This window comes from Cinclus cinclus, chromosome 1 (assembly GCF_963662255.1).
Source record: "Cinclus cinclus chromosome 1, bCinCin1.1, whole genome shotgun sequence".
NCBI lineage: Eukaryota > Metazoa > Chordata > Aves > Passeriformes > Cinclidae > Cinclus > Cinclus cinclus.
This window is the reverse complement of record NC_085046.1, coordinates 41,922,832-41,943,872: the sequence shown is the minus strand read 5'-3', so window position 1 is coordinate 41,943,872 and position 21,041 is coordinate 41,922,832. Positions and strand designations below refer to the sequence as shown.

General features: G+C 41.1%; 1 protein-coding gene across 1 annotated transcript; it reads left to right on the top strand.

The window, feature by feature from the left end:
• The first annotated feature begins 5,207 nt into the window (after positions 1-5,207).
• ENTPD3 (ectonucleoside triphosphate diphosphohydrolase 3) lies at positions 5,208-20,460 on the top strand. The gene is made up of 9 exons (XM_062496659.1): positions 5,208-5,327; positions 10,149-10,266; positions 13,157-13,307; positions 14,078-14,237; positions 16,256-16,486; positions 16,917-17,189; positions 17,292-17,402; positions 17,916-18,053; positions 20,227-20,460. The coding sequence occupies exons 1-9, from the start codon at positions 5,208-5,210 to the stop codon at positions 20,458-20,460; spliced, it is 1,536 nt and encodes a 511-aa protein (XP_062352643.1).
• The last annotated feature ends 581 nt before the right edge of the window (positions 20,461-21,041 follow it).

Genomic DNA, 21,041 nt, shown 5'->3' with positions numbered 1-21,041 from the left:
ATTTTGGAGCAGAGTCCTGGACTTTGAACCAGCTGGGGCATTTTACAGCCCACACCACTTTTGCTGCTAACATGATTTTAGCATGGCAATAATAGTCACAAGAAGAGCAGCTTGTGCAACAGCCCAGCTCCTGGAAATGGCACAGAAAGAAAACAATCTTGTATGTCTGTTTTTATAGATGTAGATGATATAGAAGGGAGGGTTTGCTCTCTTTGCAAGCATTAAATTTTAGTCACTGGTGTAGGACTGGTTGACATTTTATTTCAAAATGTTCATGTTTGATCATATAAAAATAATGATCTTTTCTGTGGGGTAAGCAATCCAGCTCATTTGTCATTTTAAATGGACTCCTGAGCAGATTCGGGTGACTGATCAATGCAGTCAGTTGGACCAAGGGCCTTTAATACATTTGGATGGGAGAAGAAAAATATGCCACATGAATGGAAATAATACAAAAGAAATAAATTACATGCAACAGACAGGCAATCAGGAGGGATGGGAGGCTTTGTCTTCATGTGCTAGAAATAACTGAACTGATTTCCCAAGATCATCATTAAATCAGCTGTAATAATGTGTTGTCATCAAAAAGAGAAAATTGCCTTGTCTCCCCAAATGAGTAGATTGTGAAAAGATGCTTACAGATGGTTCACAAGGCTGCAGCTGGTTTCTTCCTCTCCTTTATTCAAAAATCAAAGATGCTGTAATTCTTCAAGATCTTTGTAAGAAAAAGAAACAGAGAGGTGCATTTGGGTCTTTACATTATGTGACTCCAAATCCTAGAACAATGAGCAAATGGTGGCAAAGCAGCTGAAGTGTCTCACTGAAGTTCCAGAGCTGGTGTCCCTGAAAAATCCATCCTATGGAATGATCCTTGGCTGTAGTTGATCACACTACAGGTTGGACAGGGCAGAATCTGAGACTCTGCATCTGGGAATGTGCTAGGTCCACAGAGCAGCCTAGCTTTGGCAAGAACTCCAGTAAAACTACAGTAAAAATAAGTGGTGTCTGTATGCTAAAACCTGTATGGAAATGTACCCCTAAGGGTGGAGGGACTGCTGATTTCTGGGGTCTGAGAAAGCACCTGTCCCTTTTAGAAGACGCAGGGATTCTTTCACCCACCTCTAGACAAACCCCTTTCTGCCCTCGCTTTGGGAGGGAACTGAGGAATGTGATTTAGGGGAAGCCAGTAACACCCTACCGCACCAGCTGCCGTCAAATCCCGAGCGGCGTTTCCGGAGAGCGGGGACCCGCAGGAGGAGGGAGGGAGGGAGGGAGGGAAGGAGGCACGGCCGTGCCAGGAGGGGCTGTGCGGCGGACACTCGGTGCCCTCCGAGCCCCGCTCCCGGGCGCATCCCCATCCCCATCCCCATCCCCCGCCGGGCACAGCCCCCGCCGCATCTCCCGCTGCGCTGATTCCTCGGGCGCGGCCACTCGCCGCAGATCTCCTCCCTCCACTTCAGTCAGTTCATCCGGATTTTTCTTTTCTTTTTAACCTGCAAGTTTTGTTTGTTTGTTTGTTTGTTATGTTGTGGGTTTTTTTGGGTTTTTTTTTTTCGTTCGTTAGTATTCCACCTGTTTGGAAATACAGGAGTAGAGGGCGGGCATCAAGCCGGTGATTCTCCCCAAATCCCCTCGGGATTTGCTCCGGGGGTGCAGCCGGCTCCCGTCACTCCTCATCCCGGGGCCCGGCGGGCAAGCCCGGCTTGCGGAGGTACCTTGGGATTCGGGAGGGGCCGGGATGCCCGGAGCGGGCCCGGCCGAGGTGAGGGGTGGCGGCTGCCGCGCCTGTGTCGCTCTGTCTCTCCGGAGTTATTTTGGGGGGATAATTTGGTGTTTTCTCGAAAATCACGATCATCGTGTGAAGCTTTCTCATCTCCAGGCGGTGAGCTGAGGGGAAGCTTCACCCGCAATTTCGTGTCCGTGCGCTTGTTTTCACTTAATTTCTCCTCCGAAGGGAGGCGTGTGAAACTTCCTCTCAGGTTTTCATCGTGGGGTGTCGGGGTTTTGGTGCTATGGGATTTGTGTTTGGCTTTTTTTTTTTTTCTTTTTTCTTTCCACAGAGCTCAAAACATTCACCTGTCCACCTCGTATGAAGTAAATGGTAGCATGTTTGTGTCTCTCAGGTTATAGTGTAAAGAAAGGTGCATGCTTACCCACCCCATGAACAAACAGGTCAGTGCCTAGAAGAAGTGGGTTTGGTGTTTCAAGTGACTTGGGAAAAGGAATTTCAGCACAGTGATTTTTACCGGTGGGCATTTAACTTAGTTAAAATGTTGGTGGCATAAAGAAGTTGAGTGTGCTTTCCTTTGCAGGCAGGAATTCCTTTTGCTTGCAGGTAAGGTGAAGAAAGCGATCCTTCCAGTGTGCTCACGTGTGGCCCAGCATAATTAACTGGGTGTGGAAAATATGTATTTATGCTGTTTCTATCTTCATTGTTTAATAATGGAATGCAACTGGGTTTTCATACTCAGTTAGCACCTTTTATTTGTCTTTTTGCCAACAAGTCCACAATGGCAGCAAGAGTTCTTTGCCTTACAACTCTGTTTAAACTGTGGAGTGAATGCACTCCTCTCTGATATCTCTATAGATTTCACAAATGTGACTGTATTTCCTGGCGTGTGAGACTTAGATCTGAGTGTAGTTATAGGTAAACACAGCCTTGTGCTTCTGATCCAGTTATGTGGAAAGACAGCAAAAGTGTTAGCTGCGTGATGGCTTCAAGGGGTCACAGAGTGTAAGGTGTCCTTTTGATGCAGAGGCTATTGTGTAAATCAGGATTTGCAGATTATCTCTGATGAAATTGTACTGATTGCTGATGGGACAAGATTGTATGAGGAATGTCTTATGAGATCTGCCTTTACTTTACATGCACCCTCTCAAAAAGGTTTTTGAAAAGAGAAAAATCACCTCTTATGGAGACAAATCCCAGTACCAGGGAAGCACATGGGAAATTCAACAAACCAAGATTTCTGTTTTCCAGAAATGGGAGCAGAAAATATTTAATCATTCAAGACTTAAGTGTTAGGAGTCTAATAGTCATTATTGCTTTGTTTTTTAGTAATGCTTTGGTTTTACAAAGAGTCATTTGTCCTCCATGTTTTTTCCTTGATGATGACTTGTTTTCTTCCAGCACTGAACATCAGTGCTTTGATACAGGAGTGACTGGTATATATTAGGTTATGAGCAGATAGTTCTCTTTCAGTCACTTTATAATATTATATAGATATATCCATTTGAAATTGAAATTGAACAATTGAAATCTAAAGAAAATGACTTTTTGTCCCCCTAAAGTATTTTTCCAGACAGTTATTCATGAATATGTAGGTAAGAATCTTCTCTCTCCTTTCAAAAAGAAATTGATCTGTATAAATACTTCTAATTAATATGTTCTGACATTATTTGCAGGTTACAGTATAGGTGTTAACATATTTTGTAATAGTAAAATAAAGATTTCATTTTTTCATTTGTACACTCTGCACATGATGTTTCAATGCCTCAGGATAGTAAAGCAAGGAAGAGAAGTAAATAGATCACCAAAGTGGATGGTAATTTCCTCTTTAAACTGACTGATGATTAAGATGCCAAAGTTATTACCAAGCCAAGAAAGGAAGTACTGGAAGAGTAGATAGGCAGTAAACAAGGAGACCATAAGGATTTAGAAAAGGGAGTTAATGAATGTAAAAAATTATGTTTTGGAAATAAGATATGTCGAAAGTATTTCCAAAAGCCAATCTGAGGTAATTTTCACAGCAGAAATAACAAGACAAAGAAGGAAAGTAGTAGCCATAGGCAAACCTCAGTGTAAAGCTAGTCCCAGAACAAAACTATTTTTCTTTCTTATCATTTGAACATGAACATAGATGTTGGGACATGGGTACCCATGGGGTTTAGAAAAGGGAAGCTGTGTGAGAAGCGTTTATTCTGTTTTCTCTCTCAGCCGTTGGGCTCTGGTTGGAGCTAAGGACAGGACCATGTGTTGCAGATACAGTGGGGCTTACCCAGTGTGCTCTGGCCATGGACTGGAGACCACTTTTGAGCTCCTGTCCTCAGCACAGTTTGGCACTGGTGATTGCTGAAATAGCAGGACAGTCCTGAGCAGCCACTGTTCAGCAATCAGTATGGAAGAATTACGAGATGTGACTCAGGATAGATCACACCAGGCTACGTTGATATTTCTGTGCCAAAACAAATGGTTTCTGAAATAACAAGGGCAGGCAAGTTCTCCCTGTTGTGCTCCTCTGACACTTCTAAGCTTGCCATATTCCTCCAGCTGCCTCTTTCCTCCTCAGCCCCTGGGGAGCAGAAGGATTTTTGTTATGTGGATTGTCAGTATTCAGAGGTACTGAATGATCTCTTGGGGTTAAGAGATGTCTGGTCAGGGACATGGAAAAGGAAGAGTGGAAGCTCCAGGAAACCTAAACCACATTTGAATTCTAAGAAACTTTTCTAGAGGATATGAACATATAAATAGCCTTATTGTTAGTATGCATGTTTCATGCTACCTTGGGGCTGGTCCAACATAACCGTGTTAGATTTACTTAGATTTAGCAACTTTTCATTACAAAATCTCTGAGTTCAAGTGCATATTTTGTATTTTTTGTGCAGTGCAGAGTGATAACAATAGGAATACACCCCCCCCCCCCACACACACATTTAATCAGCAGTTAAAGGCGCCTACTTTAATGTTCTTAAAACCTCCTTTTTTATTTTTTATTTTTCCTTACTGAAGAAGTCTGTATCTCTTACAGACACCATCTCTGGCAGAAGCATCCAGCTGCACTCAGTGGAGCAGCCTCCCTCAGGTGTCTGCGTGGCCGTGGTTGTGCTTTGTGCCAGTGTTGTAGGAGCCCAGGGGAGCGCTGGGTGAGCTCCAGCCCAGCCTGCCTGCTCACAGCCTGTGCTTCCTCAGGCGTGGCAGGTGGGGAGCAGGCACCTACAGGTAGGCACCACCGTGGAAAACGGGCAGGCTGAGAGTGAAGTCTGGCATCGTTATAGTGGCAATACAGACAGAGACCTTCCAGACAATGGAAAGTTAGTGGTTGCAAAACACCAGGTAGTTCTCAAGGAGGAGATGGAATTTCCACTAAATAATCCGGTTGGTGAAATTAGATTTTATGAGTTTCAACTGGCTCAGGGCTTCAGGCTTTAAGAGAGAATAGACAAGTCCTTTCAAATTCCCTAAGTATTTCCCACTTTGTTGTTTCAGGATGCTCACCAGAACCCCAAGTGTTGTTGCCCAAGTGCTCCTTCTTCTAAGCATAGTCCTTGTTATTGCTATTGCAGTGATTCAGATAAATCAGCAACAGATCCTCTCCCCAGGGCTTAAGGTAAGTCTTAGGATACCTCAGAAGGGAAAACTATGTTTTGAATTGATATTTAATAATGTGCCTTTCTAAACTAATTTTTTATGGGATGATTCAAATGGACTTACCAGCCATAAATTAATGTTTAATCATATCATCATGGGAAAACTGAAGCTGAGAGAAAAAGATAATTGGTCAAGAGTCAGTGGCGAAGGAGGAAAAGTATTTCTTGATTCCTTCTCTGTGATGGCTGTCGCACAAATGGGGAGAATATCTCGCTCCTTTTTTTTTTTCTTTTAGCTTTAGAGATTGGAAGTCATTTTAAAATAATTTTGAAGTGGGAAATACCCAGAGTTTAAATTCTGCCTCCAAGCACAGCTGAGAAGTTTATACTGACATCTTTGCAAATTGCTCCTGTGTATCAAAAGCATTTGGGCTCTAAGTATGCACTTGATCGTTTATCACATGCTGGGACTCGCTGGATGTTAATGGAAGCAAACTAACTTCACTGGGTCGGGCAGAGCAAACTGCAAAAGACAAACTGAAATATTCTGAAGATCAAGCTTTGCCTTCTACTGTGGAATATGTGTGCAGGTTCCTCAATGAGAGATATACACAACTGAGGAAAAACTCAGGGTAGAAAGGAAGGGTAGAAAATACCCTTCTAAGAAGCCATGCAGCCTGGCATGCAGAGTTCTGTTTTCTTTTATTCCCACGATCCTCTTGTCAGATGTTTCTTTGAGGTCCCTTCTACCTTTCCACCTGCATGTGTATTTAACTGGATAGTTCACATACTGATAACGATAGCCTAATGCCTCGTTGCACTTCATGGGATTATAAACACCTTTGGCTTTGTCTGCATCATTTGGTGGTGTGTGAGTCAGGCAGTGGGTAAAACTGTAATTCTGATTTTAAGTTTTTATGTGTCTGTGTGGTGTGGCAGGGGGTGTGTGCTGGGATTGTGCATGGGGCCACAGTGCCCCAAGTGTGTGCTCTGTTGAGCCCCAAATGGCTGCTTGCAGCAGCCTCACATCCCACCAATTTTCATGCGAGGCAAGACTGGACTGACATGTATCCCAGCTGAAGCCAGGACAAGGCTGAAGCTACTATCTAAAAGCCAGCCTACACACCTCTTGTGTTAGTCATTAATTCAATTTCACATTCAGAATGATAAAACTGTTTACCTTATTCTTTGAGGAAGCACTGGAACCACCTGGACTATCTGGAGCTGGTTTAAGTGGGGAGGTTTGCTTACTGAATCACAGCAGCCTCACAGCTGCTTCTGTAGGAAGGTTGGTGTTTCCTCTACTGTGTGTGCCTTGGCTTTGGATTTGAGTTTGGGCTGTAAACCCATTAGCTGTAAACCTGCTAATGCAGGTGATATGGAGGACCCTGAGTTTGATTCCTGAGACACTGAGTCGTCCTCAGTGAGTAATTTACATTCACAAGAAATTCACAGTAGAAGGAGGACCTTGGTAGGCCAGTGAAGCCCTCCAGTACCTGGCTGATATGATGGAGCCTGGAAACAACAGTGTCCTGAACTTATGGTTGACTAAAATTAATTATGGCAACAACATGATGAAAGCAGATTTATTTTTTGCAAATGGCCTTGTTCTTCTGTTACTACTGTTTATGTTACCTGTGGCATAAAAAGCTCTTTCCCAAGATGTACATTGAAAGCATCCATTGTGGCCCAAGAGATAATTTATATACTATGCCACTGGTGTTTTAAATTGTTGCAAAATTGAATATTTTGGATCCTTCATGGTTGGATTATCTGAAGACTGGGCTGGTGATTACTGAAGGAAGGGCCTGCCCATTGCATGAGTCTGGGGCATTGAAAGAACTCATGACCCACTGTTACACACCATGAAGTGAGAAGAGTGATGAAGAAAACACAAGCATCCTCAGGGGAGAAGTCTGTAATTGTAAACAATGATAGTGCTGAATGTAATAAGCCTTTGTACCAGTCAAAAAAAGAAAAAAAGTCTGTCTATTGCTGTTTTGTGAGCCCTAGAGAAAAAAGACCCACTTCATTATTGTATTTCTTTAACTTGCCTCTTGAGGTGCTTCAGTTTTCACTACCTAATTTTTCATGTCTCTTTTGTTGCTTAGGAAGTGTTTTGCATTGTTTGTGGATGTAGTACTTGATTAAAAGTTGTCCAAACCTATGTAGCTAAATTGAAGCATGCATCTAGCATAGATCCACCTTTGTGACCTTCATCTTCCCGTAACTGGTTTAGCTTCTTAGCTTCACTTGGCATTTTCCAAAGTGATTGCAAGGCAGGTGACCCATCATAACTGTGCCTGCTTTAAGGGTCTGTGCATCTTTACATCCTCCTATTGGAATGATACTCAGGCTGAAAAGGTGATTGATCCTGGGGCTTGTGGTTGCTTATCTGTTAGGATTACTACTCTTCAGGATGTAGCTACAAAGCCATATTCCCATAATAAGCATTTTCCTTCAAGTCACTTTGTTTCCCCCCTTTCTTCTTTCTTTTTCCTTCTGGAATAGAAAACAGTACTCTGAAGCTTTTCTGGATTAATGTTGTCTCCCTGTCTTGTCTGACTGATCTAGTCCATTGAGTAGATGGTGCAGTTCTTGGATATTAGGGAATCACCTGGCCTTTGAGATGATGGAAATACTCAGCGAGATAGTTGAAGTAGAAAGAAAAGAAGGGAGAAAAAGTAGTTCTGTTCTTAAATAGCTGCTAGCCTGGGATAAGAGTTTGCCTATGATTTCACAGTGCATTTCAAAGCAGAAAGGCATTACTTGTCCTTACAGGCCAGCCAAAGGTGATCCAACATGCAACTTGGACAGAAATCTAGCATCCCTAGAAAATTTTAATCCAGCCAGTTTGTCTTTGGCAGCCAGCTAAGACAAGACTTGTAGAATTCTCTCACGTTCTTAAGATGGAGCATACTGTGTCACTTCTGGATTTTTAATTTAAAGATTAATCTTGGTCCTAACATGTGTCACAGTTGTCATTGATCACCCCTTTTTGAGGCTGCATGGGCCAGTGTGCACACAGTGAACTCACACAAGTCCTGAGGAGCTTCACAAGTCATCTCGAAATGGGCCCAAGAGACCTTTTAAAAAATGACCATCTCTTTTAAGGAAGGAAGAGGCTGTTGAGGAAACATAGAGGAGGAAGAGGGGGAGAAAGAAAATTAAAAAATATTGTCAATCAAACATTGATTCAGCTAAGTGTACCACTACTCTTTGGGATGGAAATCTCTTACTTCCCGAAGGAGGCTGGGAAATGCAGGGGAAGGAGGAAGTAGCTCTAAAACCCCACAGTTAACTGAGGTAAAAATACATCCATTATCTTCCAGCTCTCCTTGGGCATGATAGTTAGCTCTGAAAGTGGCCAAGTTAAAAGCTTATATTTGGCAGTTTAAACTGACTGAGACTATACTTAATTAGTAGTCCTTAAGCAGATTGACCATTACTGTGTTATGTACCTCCAGGGTACTCATCTCTTCCAAGGAGAGGAAATACACTCAAATTATCTTTGCTAAAGTAGTTACTGAAATAGAATCTGATGATGTAGTGGTTTGATATTATCTGTGAAGCCTTTAATCTTTTAGTGGATCAGGGCAAATATTGTCTGCATAAATAGAAATGAAATTTTCATTGTCTAACAGTGCTCTGTGAAACAGACTAACCTGGTATTGCTGGTATTCTTTGGGGGCCAGAAATTTTAAGGATTTCAGTAGAAGCTGGGAATAATCAAGTGTGGAAGCTGAATGGTTTGCCATCTGAAGCAGTGATCCTTCCCAGTCAGACTTTTTGGTCTCCCAGGGAGGCCAGTGGGATGAATTTTGTCGGCTTGCTACAGGGGCTCTTACTGCTTTGCAGACAGATGGAGGCTCTCATTTTTCAGTATTGTCAGGCTCCTGGGCATCTGTCTGTTTCAAAAGAAAGAAGCTGACATAAAAATTAACCGTATATTGTGTGACTCCTAGCAATTAGATGACTTTGGAAGAGCTAAACATACTATCAGGGATCATAAAGAGAATACCAAAATTGCATTTTGCTTCCCTTTATGAGATGAGATTGCCTTCCCAGTTACTACAGTTTTCTTCTGCCATAAGATATGGGAAAGGAGGAAAGACTGGTCTGGTGAGCAGTGGGACAGGATGGAGAAACCTGTGGTTTAATCTCAGAGTCCAAGGGACCTAGGGCAAGTAATTGAAATCTCTCTCATTTATTTAATAAATAATAATGGGGTAATATTGATTCTCTTGCCCTCTGTGTTGTCTCATACTCTGGCACAGCCTGTTCTCAGAGGCAAATTCTCAGGTGGACTAAACCACTCAAAGGGAGAGGTTTATGGGGCAATTAGGTGAGAACCAGACTTGTTACATCAGTCTTACTGTCGACTATTATGTACTTTACCTCTTTGCTCATAGCTTTATGGATCCCTTGTGCATCCTTGAATCTAAAGCCTGTGCTTAGATATCAAACCCTTCAGTGTTCAGGGAGTGCACTGGGATAAAGTGAAATGAATTTGCTCCAAAATCAGGTCCTAATACAGTGTTATCTATTTGTCAGTGTGGGTTTTGAACCTGATTCTGAAAGGAGATGAGCATTCTCCATCCCCACTGAATTAATTATTGAAGATATGTAGTATGTTCCTTGGTTTTCAGCCAGGTGCATTCCGTGCCTTGCTGTTGGATTCATGCCTAAGTACCTAACACTAGAATTAATCTCTCTTGTAAATAATACACTGTACATGCATTTTCTAAATGTCTGGTGATGCAGTGAAGTGCAGCTGCATACGGGCATTTAAGCTGTCATTGTTTGTTTCTTCATCTAATGTATTCTTTTTTAATCCTCAGTATGGAATAGTCCTTGATGCTGGATCCTCTCGGACTACAGTCTATGTCTATGAGTGGCCAGCGGAAAAAGAGAACAACACAGGAGTAGTGAGCCAAACCTTCAAGTGCAATGTGAAAGGTGAGCTCAAAGGAAAGTTCCTTAGTTGTTCTTAACCGTGTTTGTACTGTATTGTTTTTAGCCTTGTTTGTACTGTTTCTCTTCTCTTCTCTTCTCTTCTCTTCTCTTCTCTTCTCTTCTCTTCTCTTCTCTTCTCTTCTCTTCTCTTCTCTTCTCTTCTCTTCTCTTCTCTTCTCTTCTCTTCTCTTCTCTTCTCTTCTCTTCTCCTCTCTTCTCCTCTCTCCTCTCTCCTCTCTCCTCTCTCCTCTCTCCTCTCTTTTCAGTGCTGCGGAGGGAAAACTGTCAAGACTATGTCTGTATCTGTCAGCATTAGTTCTTCTCCTACTGATACAGTAATGTACTCTAATGATTACACCAGAGAAAGAAAATTTTATTTACTCCATGCAGTGCATGATTGGTGCAGACAGAATTCAATCTAAAGAGTGTCAGGATCTGTAAATGTTCAGTCCTTATGTTTCTTTCAGAATAAAAGTCTTGTATATATATTTTAAAATAGCTTGGAATAAAAAGAGTTTTAGAAGAATGGGCATCTAGCTTGTTAGATGATAGTTGTTAATTAAGCTTCTCCAGACTACAGAACAAGGAAGTAGCTAATAAAATTATTGAGTAAAATAGCTACATTGGCAGAACTATTTCTGACAGGGTGTCATAGTTTTATCAAATACGTAGGTGTGGCCTCTGTCTCAGGAAGACCTGTGTCTGTGCACAGCTAGATGTCCCACAGATACCACTGACTATCTGCCCTGTCTTTTGTCTCAGGTTTTGAATTGATTCCTTGCAGACAGACAGACAGACTAGGCTGACTTCTGATCACACTCCAGTATGGTTAGGTGGTTGTGGATTCCTTCATAGAAACTCTTAGTCAACTTCAGTGACATCTGACTCAGCTTTCAAGGTTGTGAAAATGCCACACATTTTCTGAAGACAGATGGCCATGTAGGGGAGGAAAATCAGGGATTTTGTTCTCTGATAATAACTGCTGATACTGCTAATAGTGTTGAAAGAGAATCTTTTCCTTCTCTCTCAGTCATGATCTTGCCAAGTCTTGTGTCACTCTTTGTGTTTGGAAATAGATGCTGGAGATGTAGCCACAGAGGCCTGTGAGTAGCAGGGAGTAGAAGGCAATGGTTGCTTAAGAGCACCAACATTCCTATCTTTAGTGTTAAACATATGTGTGGACATTCTTACAGTTCTAGAACAAGGAAAGGAAAGCAAGTGTAACATGAAGAGAAGCAATGCACTGTCATATCTCTAATGATGAAATGTCCTTACAAACTGCTGGAATGCTGGCCAGCCTGCTGATATGAGTGGTACACTCTGCTAATTCATGTCTTGACTCATTAGGAATGTTTCCCTGTAGGAATTCTGGTGAGACAAAAATGCACAGAGAAACTGCATTACTCTTTGTCTGGAAAAAGCAGCAGTGCTTTGTGATTTGATTGAATTGGTTTAGATTTTGTTTTATCTCTGGGGAATACAAATAAATTACAAAGCAGAGGAGTCCAAATTACTGTGAACTCTCTGGGTTCATGTCCTTAGCCATGGTCAGCCAAGTACTCCTCATCCCTGAATGTACCAAATCACCAGGGTACACTCTTCTAGTCTTGGATAACTCTGCACTAGAGGAGACAGAGGGCTGGCTCATGGGAGATGTCCCCAGCTAAGCTGTGAGTGACGGTGGTGAACACATCTGTCAGTGTTTCTTTAGTGACCCTCTCTAACCATAGTCTTCAGCACTTAAACTGGGGGGTGGTTCTGGGCATAATAAAGGCAGATTTGCACACACCTACTGAACTTGAAGGTCAAATGATCAACTACTCTGTGAATTCTGTGGTGGTTTTATGATTTAATTTCTGCCTTTATTAAGTACCTCTATCTTTGTGTTTAGGAACCAGTCCCAAACCCAAATCTTTTCTTTATAGTGCAGTTAATCTGAACTGGTAAGGTTCTAAGCATTGGTAAAAGAGGCAGCTGTCCAGAAGAAAATGGTCATTGCCTTGTGATCTGCTCTGTCTGAAAACTGGAGGATGGGAAGTTGCAGCACCAAAGAAGAGTGAGGCAATGGCAGCTGCTGAGGATGTTGCTGTTCTGTTTTCCTCCAATAGCAGCTTTCCTTCCAGCTTCAGAGGAAGCTTAAGCTGGAATCTTAAGACTTCCAGAAAGTCTTGTTTCAAAACCAGGGCTGTGAACATCTAATGACAACATGGTAATGTTTATGCTTAAATTCACAGTCAAAAAAGGAGTTTTGGAGTGTGGAATCTGTAAAGACTTAGAGATTTTTTTTTCTTCTGTTTCTATCAATGCAATGTGACTGAACATAAACGTTTTCTCATTTCAACTTGGTAAGATCCACCTTTTGCTTAGCTTGGGGCCAGGTTGTGCAAGACATGGCTGAGGTAGATGGCATCCTGGCAGTTGTTCTCTGAGAGGCAGTGGCTTCATGGGAGTGCCTGGATTGCTTCCTGTGCAACTTCCTCAGCTGGGGAATTTTAGTAAGGAATGTTTTATTTACATCCAGGTTGAGCCTGAACAACTTGAGAACCTGATGGTCCTTGGAGTGTTGGGCAAGGCAGGACTTTGATGTTAATTGTTCAAATATTCCTGCTCTTTGAAAGTTTTGGAAATTTGGAAAGCTGTTTACTAGTTCATGCACCAGAACAGGCTTGAACCTCTATGAATTCAAGAGCCATTTCTGTGTATCTTGGAATGCACAGGCACCACACTATTTATTCCACAAACACTCATAGTTTTCAGCCTTCCTACCCTTGTTTGCAGTTACAGCAGAGGGGGGGGGAAGGGGGAAATGTCTATCTCTTAACACCTGTTTGCTAACTGGGCTAATTTGTAGTTGGCAAAGTGGGATGAAATCTATCTCCTTGTTCTCTTTTAGGCCCTGGTATATCCAGCTATGAGAGTAGCCCTGGAGCTCTTGCCAAGCCTCTTGATGACTGTCTGAATAAAGTCAAGGAGAGAATACCAGTCCATCTGCATAAAAACACTTCTGTTTATCTGGGGGCTACAGCTGGCATGAGACTGCTGAGGTATGGCAGAAACTTGAACTATTGTGTATGCATACTAGTATAGCAGTCTGTGAAAGCAGAATGTGAAAAATGTACTGGATGCATTTTTATCCACTGGAAATTTGCCTTCTCAAAAGGAAATGGAGCCCAGCCAATTTAATTTAATTAACTTTTTTGATAGGGAAAGCATGTCTGCATAAAACCTCTCTGTTATGCTGTACTGAAAAGAAACTTGCTTTATTTTGGAAAAGGCAAGAGTTTAATTTTCTCTTTCACATCTGTCACAAAATACAGTGTTATGTAAACAGATAATGTTTGTGCACATCCATGAGCAGCAAAAGCAGTTTGAAGCTAGACACCACATTCTGAGCGTGGATGTGATCTGATGTGATGCAGCTTTGGGGGTGTGTCTGTGGCTTTAGCCCTGGCACAAACTGGCTTCATTATATTTGTTCTGTGGATAAACGGAACTGGGAGAGAGATTCTAGGACTGTTTTAACCAGCAGCTGTCATATAAACACTCAGTTCATTAAGAATAAAGATATATAGAAGGAGAAAAAAACTCAGTCATGAACTTGCATGAAGAAGAGTGAAGTTGGTACATAGTGGTGCTTGCTGAAACAATGCTGGATACTGGCTGTTCCTTATCATAAGCTTCCCCTTTGGGGAAACAATGTCTATTTCATTTATTAGGTGATTGCAGGAGTTTTCTTGAATTGCTGGTCAGTGAACAATAAACATGAAATTGTCTTTCCAGTTGCTCAGTGTCTCATGTTTTGTGAATTGCTTAGGTTGCAAAATGAATCGGCAGCTAATGAAGTCCTTGCAAGCATTCACAACTACTTCAGAGCACAACCTTTTGAATTTAGGGGTGCGCAGATCATAACTGGGCCAGAGGAAGGGGTGTATGGATGGATAACGGCCAACTATTTAATGGGAAATTTCTTAGAGGTGTGTGGAAAAAACTGCATGATTTTCTTTTCACTGTTTCTCTCTTATAAATGAGAAGTTTGAGAGGACATGCCTGTTAAAGTGTCATAGATGAAACTTCTGTTTTCCCCTGACATCTCTAACAAGGTCTTTTTGTGGCAGTAAAAGGGCAAATATAAATCAAAGAACATGTTGTTATAGGAATGGGATATGGCAAAAGTAATATTGTCGAGCCACAAAAAAGAGCTCTTCTCTAAATGACGTTGGGTGCCTTACCTAAAACCAAAAAATTAGGTAGCTCTTAAATGCATTGGTATGTTAAGTGTGACAGGTGTTGATTGTCTTGACAGTGGTGCCTGCTAAAGATCTTTTCTTCTGCTTATTTGCTGTCCCTGCCACCCTACTGGTGAAGGACCTGCCTGGCTTAGGGGTCTCAAAATTGTTTGGCAGTGTTGGCTCACTTGTCTTGAACAGGCAGGACTGTTTGAAGCACTGAAGGTGGTCAAATATGCCTCAGCTGAGCCACAAATCATTCATACACAGCTCATTCCGAGACTGCTGAAAAGCTGCAGGCCACAAGCAATAGGCTGTGACACCAACTGTCTTGTGCAGATCAAGTGATACCAATATAAACATACTCATGATGCTCTCAAAGTTGGAATAGGGTCAGGCAGGAGCCTCATAGCAGAGAGGGAGTCAGATGTGCTGGAAGTTCCCTTTTTGGTACAGGTATTCAGTGTGATTTCATTCAGAGTAAAAGCTGTACCAAGATGATCTGCAACCACTCATCTGCATTTGTGGCAGAAGTGTGCTGCCCTCAGCATTGACAGCACTTCTGCCAAATTGTCTTATTATGCTGAAATTAATTCCAACTAGTACTGCTGAGTATTGCTAGCTGTCCTGACTGAACAGCTCCTATCAGATCATGTCCATTAAATAAGAAAGAATGACTTGTTGGTGCTGTGAGTGATAGCTCATGGTGAATGTGCAATGTTAAGAAAGCAAATATTGGAATCATCCATTCTGTAGGAGTTTTTGTTGTGTGCATTTCATGCATCAAAGATGGCATCATGAACTTCAAGGTGGTGCCAGTCTTCTACCACATGAATTTTAATAACCCAAATATCAAATTCCATGACAAATTAATAAAAATGGACTGCAAGATGCTCTGAAACCAGTTTAGTCTAGAGAGTTCTGTGAAGAAATACATGTGGAATATCACTAGCAGAAGAGAGAAATTTTGACTTTCTTGTGACAACAAGCTAACAGTCAAATTGTGGGATGGTTTATGGGAATTTTTCACTGTATCATTTTATTGTGAGTATATCTGCCAGCCCATAACCCCCATCATTTCCCTTCTTGTGTATATATTCATCATGCTCATTGGGTAAATATTGACATAGATAATCACAGAAAATCTATATTTGGCACTGTGACTATGTAGATCAAATACAGAATTTGGGGAATATTTTGGGTAATAGGGAAAATGCCATCTGAATGGATTAGACAGGTGGAGGGAACGTGCAGATTAAGGGTCCTTGTTCTTTTGACGTTGATGGAGCTTTCATCTGACTTTTTTGCATTCTTCACTCTATTTTCAATCTCTTTTTACTCCCCGTCTCCATGATCTCTTAGTATGCTATTCCTTTAATATTTCTTCTTGGCTTGAAACAAGCAAATCTTGATACCATTTCCATCCAGATTTGCTCAAGTTCTCATGGGTATCTGAACTTCAATTCCCTATGTTCTAGGATAGACATTGCTCTGGCTAGTCCTATGCTTTGATCATTGTGCTGTCCTATTGGGTTGAACACTATGCTGCATTCGTTTTCCTATCTTTCAAGATCATTTCACTCTCTGAAAGTACATCCCTCTTACATAAAAACATCTGTGTGTTTTCCTCATTGTTACTTTTTTTTTTTTAAAGAGTGCAGGACAGAGAAGAGGGAGAAGTTTCAAGAGGTAAAGAGTAGAAAAGCTTGAGGAGAGAACATGCAGATGATATTCTAATTTTCTTTTTTTTTAAATTTTACATGTAGAGAAACCTTTGGAGGACATGGGTCCATCCTTACAGAAAAGAGACTATGGGTGCACTGGACCTTGGAGGAGCTTCCACTCAAATTTCATTTATCCCTGAGGACCCTGAGGAACACATCAATAGCACCTTGCAAGTGAAGTTGTATGGTTACAACTACAATGTCTACACTCACAGCTACCAGTGCTATGGGAGAGATGAAGCTGAGAAAAGGCTTTTAGCATTGCTGCTCCAGGTCTGTTTAAGAACCTTCGCTATGTTGCTCTTGGAAGTGTTCAGTAATTGTCTGAGCAGGGTCTTAGGCTTGTGCTCTCTTCCCTTTGCTGGAGTCTAGAGACTCCAGTAAGAGCTCAGCTGTGCTTTGTTGTGGCTAAATGTTTCATACAAAGAACTTCATATTTGTTAAAAATTAGTGAGAGTTCTGTGCCATTTGACAAAAAGGCCTTGCAAATATTTTGCCAATCTTGCCAATGACTTCTGGAGGAGTTCTTATGAATTACACAGCAGTGTTGTGCTGACCAGTCATGTCAGTAAACAAAAATACGTGCGTCTGCAGTTTAAAAAGATTCTTGTAGTTCATGCCAAATTAGGTCTTTCTTGCTCTTGACTAGTATTTATTGTTTTGGGTTTCTTGTTTTTTTCTGTTTGATTCTTTTTCCCCCCAGAAATCAAACGTCAGTGCCAGTGTGGATAATCCCTGTTACCCTCAAAACTATAATACAGCATTAACGATGAAGTACTTCCTTGGCAGCCTTTGTACACAGTCTCTGAGACCAGCAAATTACTACCCAAACCAGCTTGTGAATTTCCATGGAACAGGAGACCCAGGTCTGTGCCAGGAGATGGTTTCTTTATTGTTTAACTTCACTGCTTGCAGAGGCAGAGATGACTGTCCATTTAATGGAATACATCAGCCAAAAGCAAAAGGGAATTTTGTGGTAGGTTTCCAGACACAGTGTGTTTCTTCTTGAGCTGGCTTGCTTTGGATTTCTGTTACTTTCTGTTCTGAAAGTAACCTGTCATCCACTCCTTTTCAATAGGCCTTCTCTGGATTCTACTATACAATTAATGCCTTGAATTTATCTGGGCACTTTTCCCTAGACGACTTCAATTCAAGTATGTGGTTTTTCTGTTCACAGAGCTGGGCGCAGGTAAGTGGGCTGGTCGGTTGGTTGATTGGATTTTGGTGTTGTTGGAGCTTTTATTTTCTATTTTAAACCTCTAAAAGAGAGATATAAAATAATATGGACTGCCTATGTGTTCAGAACCTTTCAGAAGGTCTGTATTCAACCCAACATTTGCTTTTCCACTATGCTTCAAACCATGTAGTATTTCTGTCACACTTAACATTTGGAATAGGTTTCAAAATTTCATTTCACAGTTCTAACCGTGCTGTAGAGATGACATGGAAACTTCAGAAACCATAACATCCTCAGTCTTCAATGTGCAGTTTTATGTTTATTTTCATAGCTACATAAGCTATGTCACTTCTAGAATCTTTCTGAATTCCTGTATCTAGTCTCGACACCTTTACTTGGTGTTTCTGAAAAAATGTTACTAACTTCTAATTAGAACCCAAATATTCTCTAGTTACAAAACCCCCAAGCATTTACTTTCTCCATAATTAACACTTTTTTTTTAAAAAAAACAACTTTTGCTTCCAGCTCCAGTTTATTCTGCCTAAATTTGAAGAAATATATGCTAGATCCTACTGTTTCTCAGCCAATTTCATTTATTACTTGCTTGTACATGGTTACAACTTCAGTGCAGAAACTTGGCCACAGATACATTTTCAAAAGGAGGTGAGTAATAATAATTTTCTCTTTCTGTCATTTTAATCCAAAGAGGTCCAAGAGGAGACAGAAGATGCAGCAGCTTGCAAAAACTGAATGGTTATAAACAGCCTTATTAAATGACTGTCAAATGCTTGGCATAAGACAAAGCCACTTTTCAAACCTCATGAACAATCTCAGCCTGTTTTCAGAGTTCATAGCATTACTTGGAGATGCTACACAGATTCTTTTAAAGAGCTTTTAGCAAAGATCAAACACTTGTGTTTTAAACATTACCCCAGTATTTTGTTCTAGGCAGTGATCTGCCTAAAGCACCTCACCAGTCAAGGTCAGTTTGAGCTAATCCTGAGAGCAGAACTCTGCTTTGCTGTCTCCTGGCAGAGCCTTGGAGGAACTGTCAAAGTGATTTGTAGTCACTGAGTGGTGATGAAGCAACTAGGACAGTTTTCATCCTCACCCAGCTCATCCATCTGTGCCATAATCTGGATCTCTGGAATAAGAATGTATTTTGATGGGGTATTGCCTTTCAGTTGACAGATAAGGCTTACAATATCTGTGCAATGGATGCATTCATTTTCCTCTCTGCTACTGCACAAAGCCTTCCTCCAAAACCCTATCCCCAACTGTCTCCTAATGTCCACAGTTTGGAAATGCTTCAGCACTTACATGCAAAACCAATAAAAGATTAGGTTGTAGATCGTCATGGTGCATTCTTAAATCCTCTTAGATGCAGGGGATGCTGACAAGCTGTGAATGAGAAGTAGAAAGCAATGTCTTCTGAACAGTCATATCTATTACTCTTGCACTAAGGAATTGAGTAGGATTTTCTTGCCTTATTTTGACCTCTGGTGGATGATCATTAGCAGCTCTGGAGGTGTATCCAATGTTTAGCTGTTCCACCAGGAAAACAGCATAGAGTTTACTTTGAGAACTTAATCTGGACTGGGCAGGGGGGTGGGGGTGTGGATTTGTCTTGATATTTAAATATATATTGTATTGCCCCCAGCAAATAGGAGCAGCCAGAAACAGCAACATTTTCCTGTGTTTAGCCAAGACTATAAAAATACTGAGCAAAACAAAACCCAAAAAGCCTAATTTAAAATTAATACCTTTGTTGCCTAGATTTTACACTTGGATAATCATGAAACTCCAAAAGGCAAAACTACATTCTACTAATTAGATCTACCCCTACTAAAATAGTAAGATCTAATGTTGGCTGATCAGCTAAACTACCCCAGAGATAACAACACAATCTCACTATGACTAGAAGGTGGGTTTTTTGTTTATACTAGGACTATATATTTCCTTTTAATTAGTGAACACAACCAGTGAAAAGAATCTTGGCCTAATGCTGAGATCTGGGCAAGATCCACAGCTAGATGATTCGCAAAAATTAAAAGTTTTAAACCTCATGATGTGAGGAAGACAAAGGACACTTTACCTTTTGATCCTGAGCTTATCAAGTGCCAGGATGATGACTTAATAAAAGGGACAGTGGAAAGCTTGCAAACTCTGTTGCTCCAGCTAGAAGCAAGGAAAGACAGCAAAGCAGGAGGACCATGGAACAAACACAAATATACTCCCTTTGCTATTGTTTCATCCATTTTGAAGTAATTTTCCGTTTATGCTTATTTTTTAAATGGAGGAGCCTAGTTTTGGATCATTTGCAGGCACCAACCCAAACAAGGAACAAAGGATCACAAATAGAGTTCCTACTTTGGGGACTTTATCCTGGCTTCCTCTTTGTCCATGTTGGTGAGAATATTTGTGGGGTTTTTTTTGTTTGCTTGAACTCAAGTGACATCCTGGGATTTGGCGAAGGTGAGGGGCTAATTTTAGGAATTGGCATAGTAGTGATGGGGTTTTCTATTTGTTTGTTTAAAATGTGTTTCTTGCACAGAAAATTACATAACTGGCTGTCTGTGTATAGACCACACATCTCTGTACCCACTCGGTACCTGTGTCTCGCCTCTTTAGCCCAGTGACCAATTTTAATACCATCCTCTGGAATTACAGGAAAAGGGTAATTTAAAATGGTTCTGTATCTTCTTTGTATATTCCACTAAAGATTTCTCCTTGCTAATTTAAAGGACAGTTGCCATTAACAGCAGTTGAGCTTTTGGAGTCCACTCTCTTTGACTGAAAATTCCATGGCAATAGGACTCCTCTGTCATTATTTCAGGTTGGTAACAGCAGTATAGCGTGGTCACTTGGTTACATGTTAAGCCTCACAAACATGATTCCAGCAGAAGGCAAGCTGATCCAGTTACCTCTGAAACCTTCCCTGTTTGCTGGGCTCCTTGTCTTCCTCACATCTACGGCCCTGTTGTGTCTCCTCTTCCTCGTCTACTTGTGTATTGTATCGCATCATCGGAAGAACATCCCTCGCATTGAACATGTATTTATTCCAGAATGAATGAACCTTGCTGAAGACAAAACAAAACTTTTATAATGCTATTAAGCAGAATTTTATTTTGCCTCCAACTTTTCAAAAATAAATACAGCAAAAATGACTTCTGGAGCACAAGCATACATAGAGAAGAGGCACAAAGGAATCTGTGATATGGTCAATTTGGAGTGCTTTTGAAATATTTTGGTAATAGTTTCTGTAAACCTAATTTGTTCATTGTGCAGCAGAGAAAACATGTCACTTTGCTTTATAAGGCATTACTTGCCTTTTCCTGACAAGTATGCATTTTTCTTTGTTTTGTTCATTAACTCTGTGCTAACCAGCGAGCTCAAGTAGTGATGTTTTTTTTAATCCAGTGGCAATTGTTTAAGATAAAATTAAACAAGCCAGTAGCAACTGTGGGAGGTGGGAACATGTTAGCTGTCCTTGTGTGCACTGCTGACATTAAAAGCCCTGAAGTAATCTAGTTTCTGAAACTGGACCAAGCACTGGACAATGACAAGAACTGAAAGGAAGAGCTGTGATAGAGTTGTTTTCACTGTTGTCCCAAATGGATTGATCCACAACACAAAAAATGTAATAAACTG

Bases quoted from the DNA above. Each gene is read 5' to 3' on its own strand.
- ENTPD3 (XM_062496659.1), top strand. From the start codon at position 5,208: ATGCTCACCAGAACCCCAAGTGTTGTTGCCCAAGTGCTCCTTCTTCTA. The intron at 10,267-13,156 runs GTGAGCTCAAAG...GTTCTCTTTTAG, and splicing joins CTTCAAGTGCAATGTGAAAG to GCCCTGGTATATCCAGCTAT. The intron at 17,190-17,291 runs GTAGGTTTCCAG...CCTTTTCAATAG, and splicing joins AAGCAAAAGGGAATTTTGTG to GCCTTCTCTGGATTCTACTA.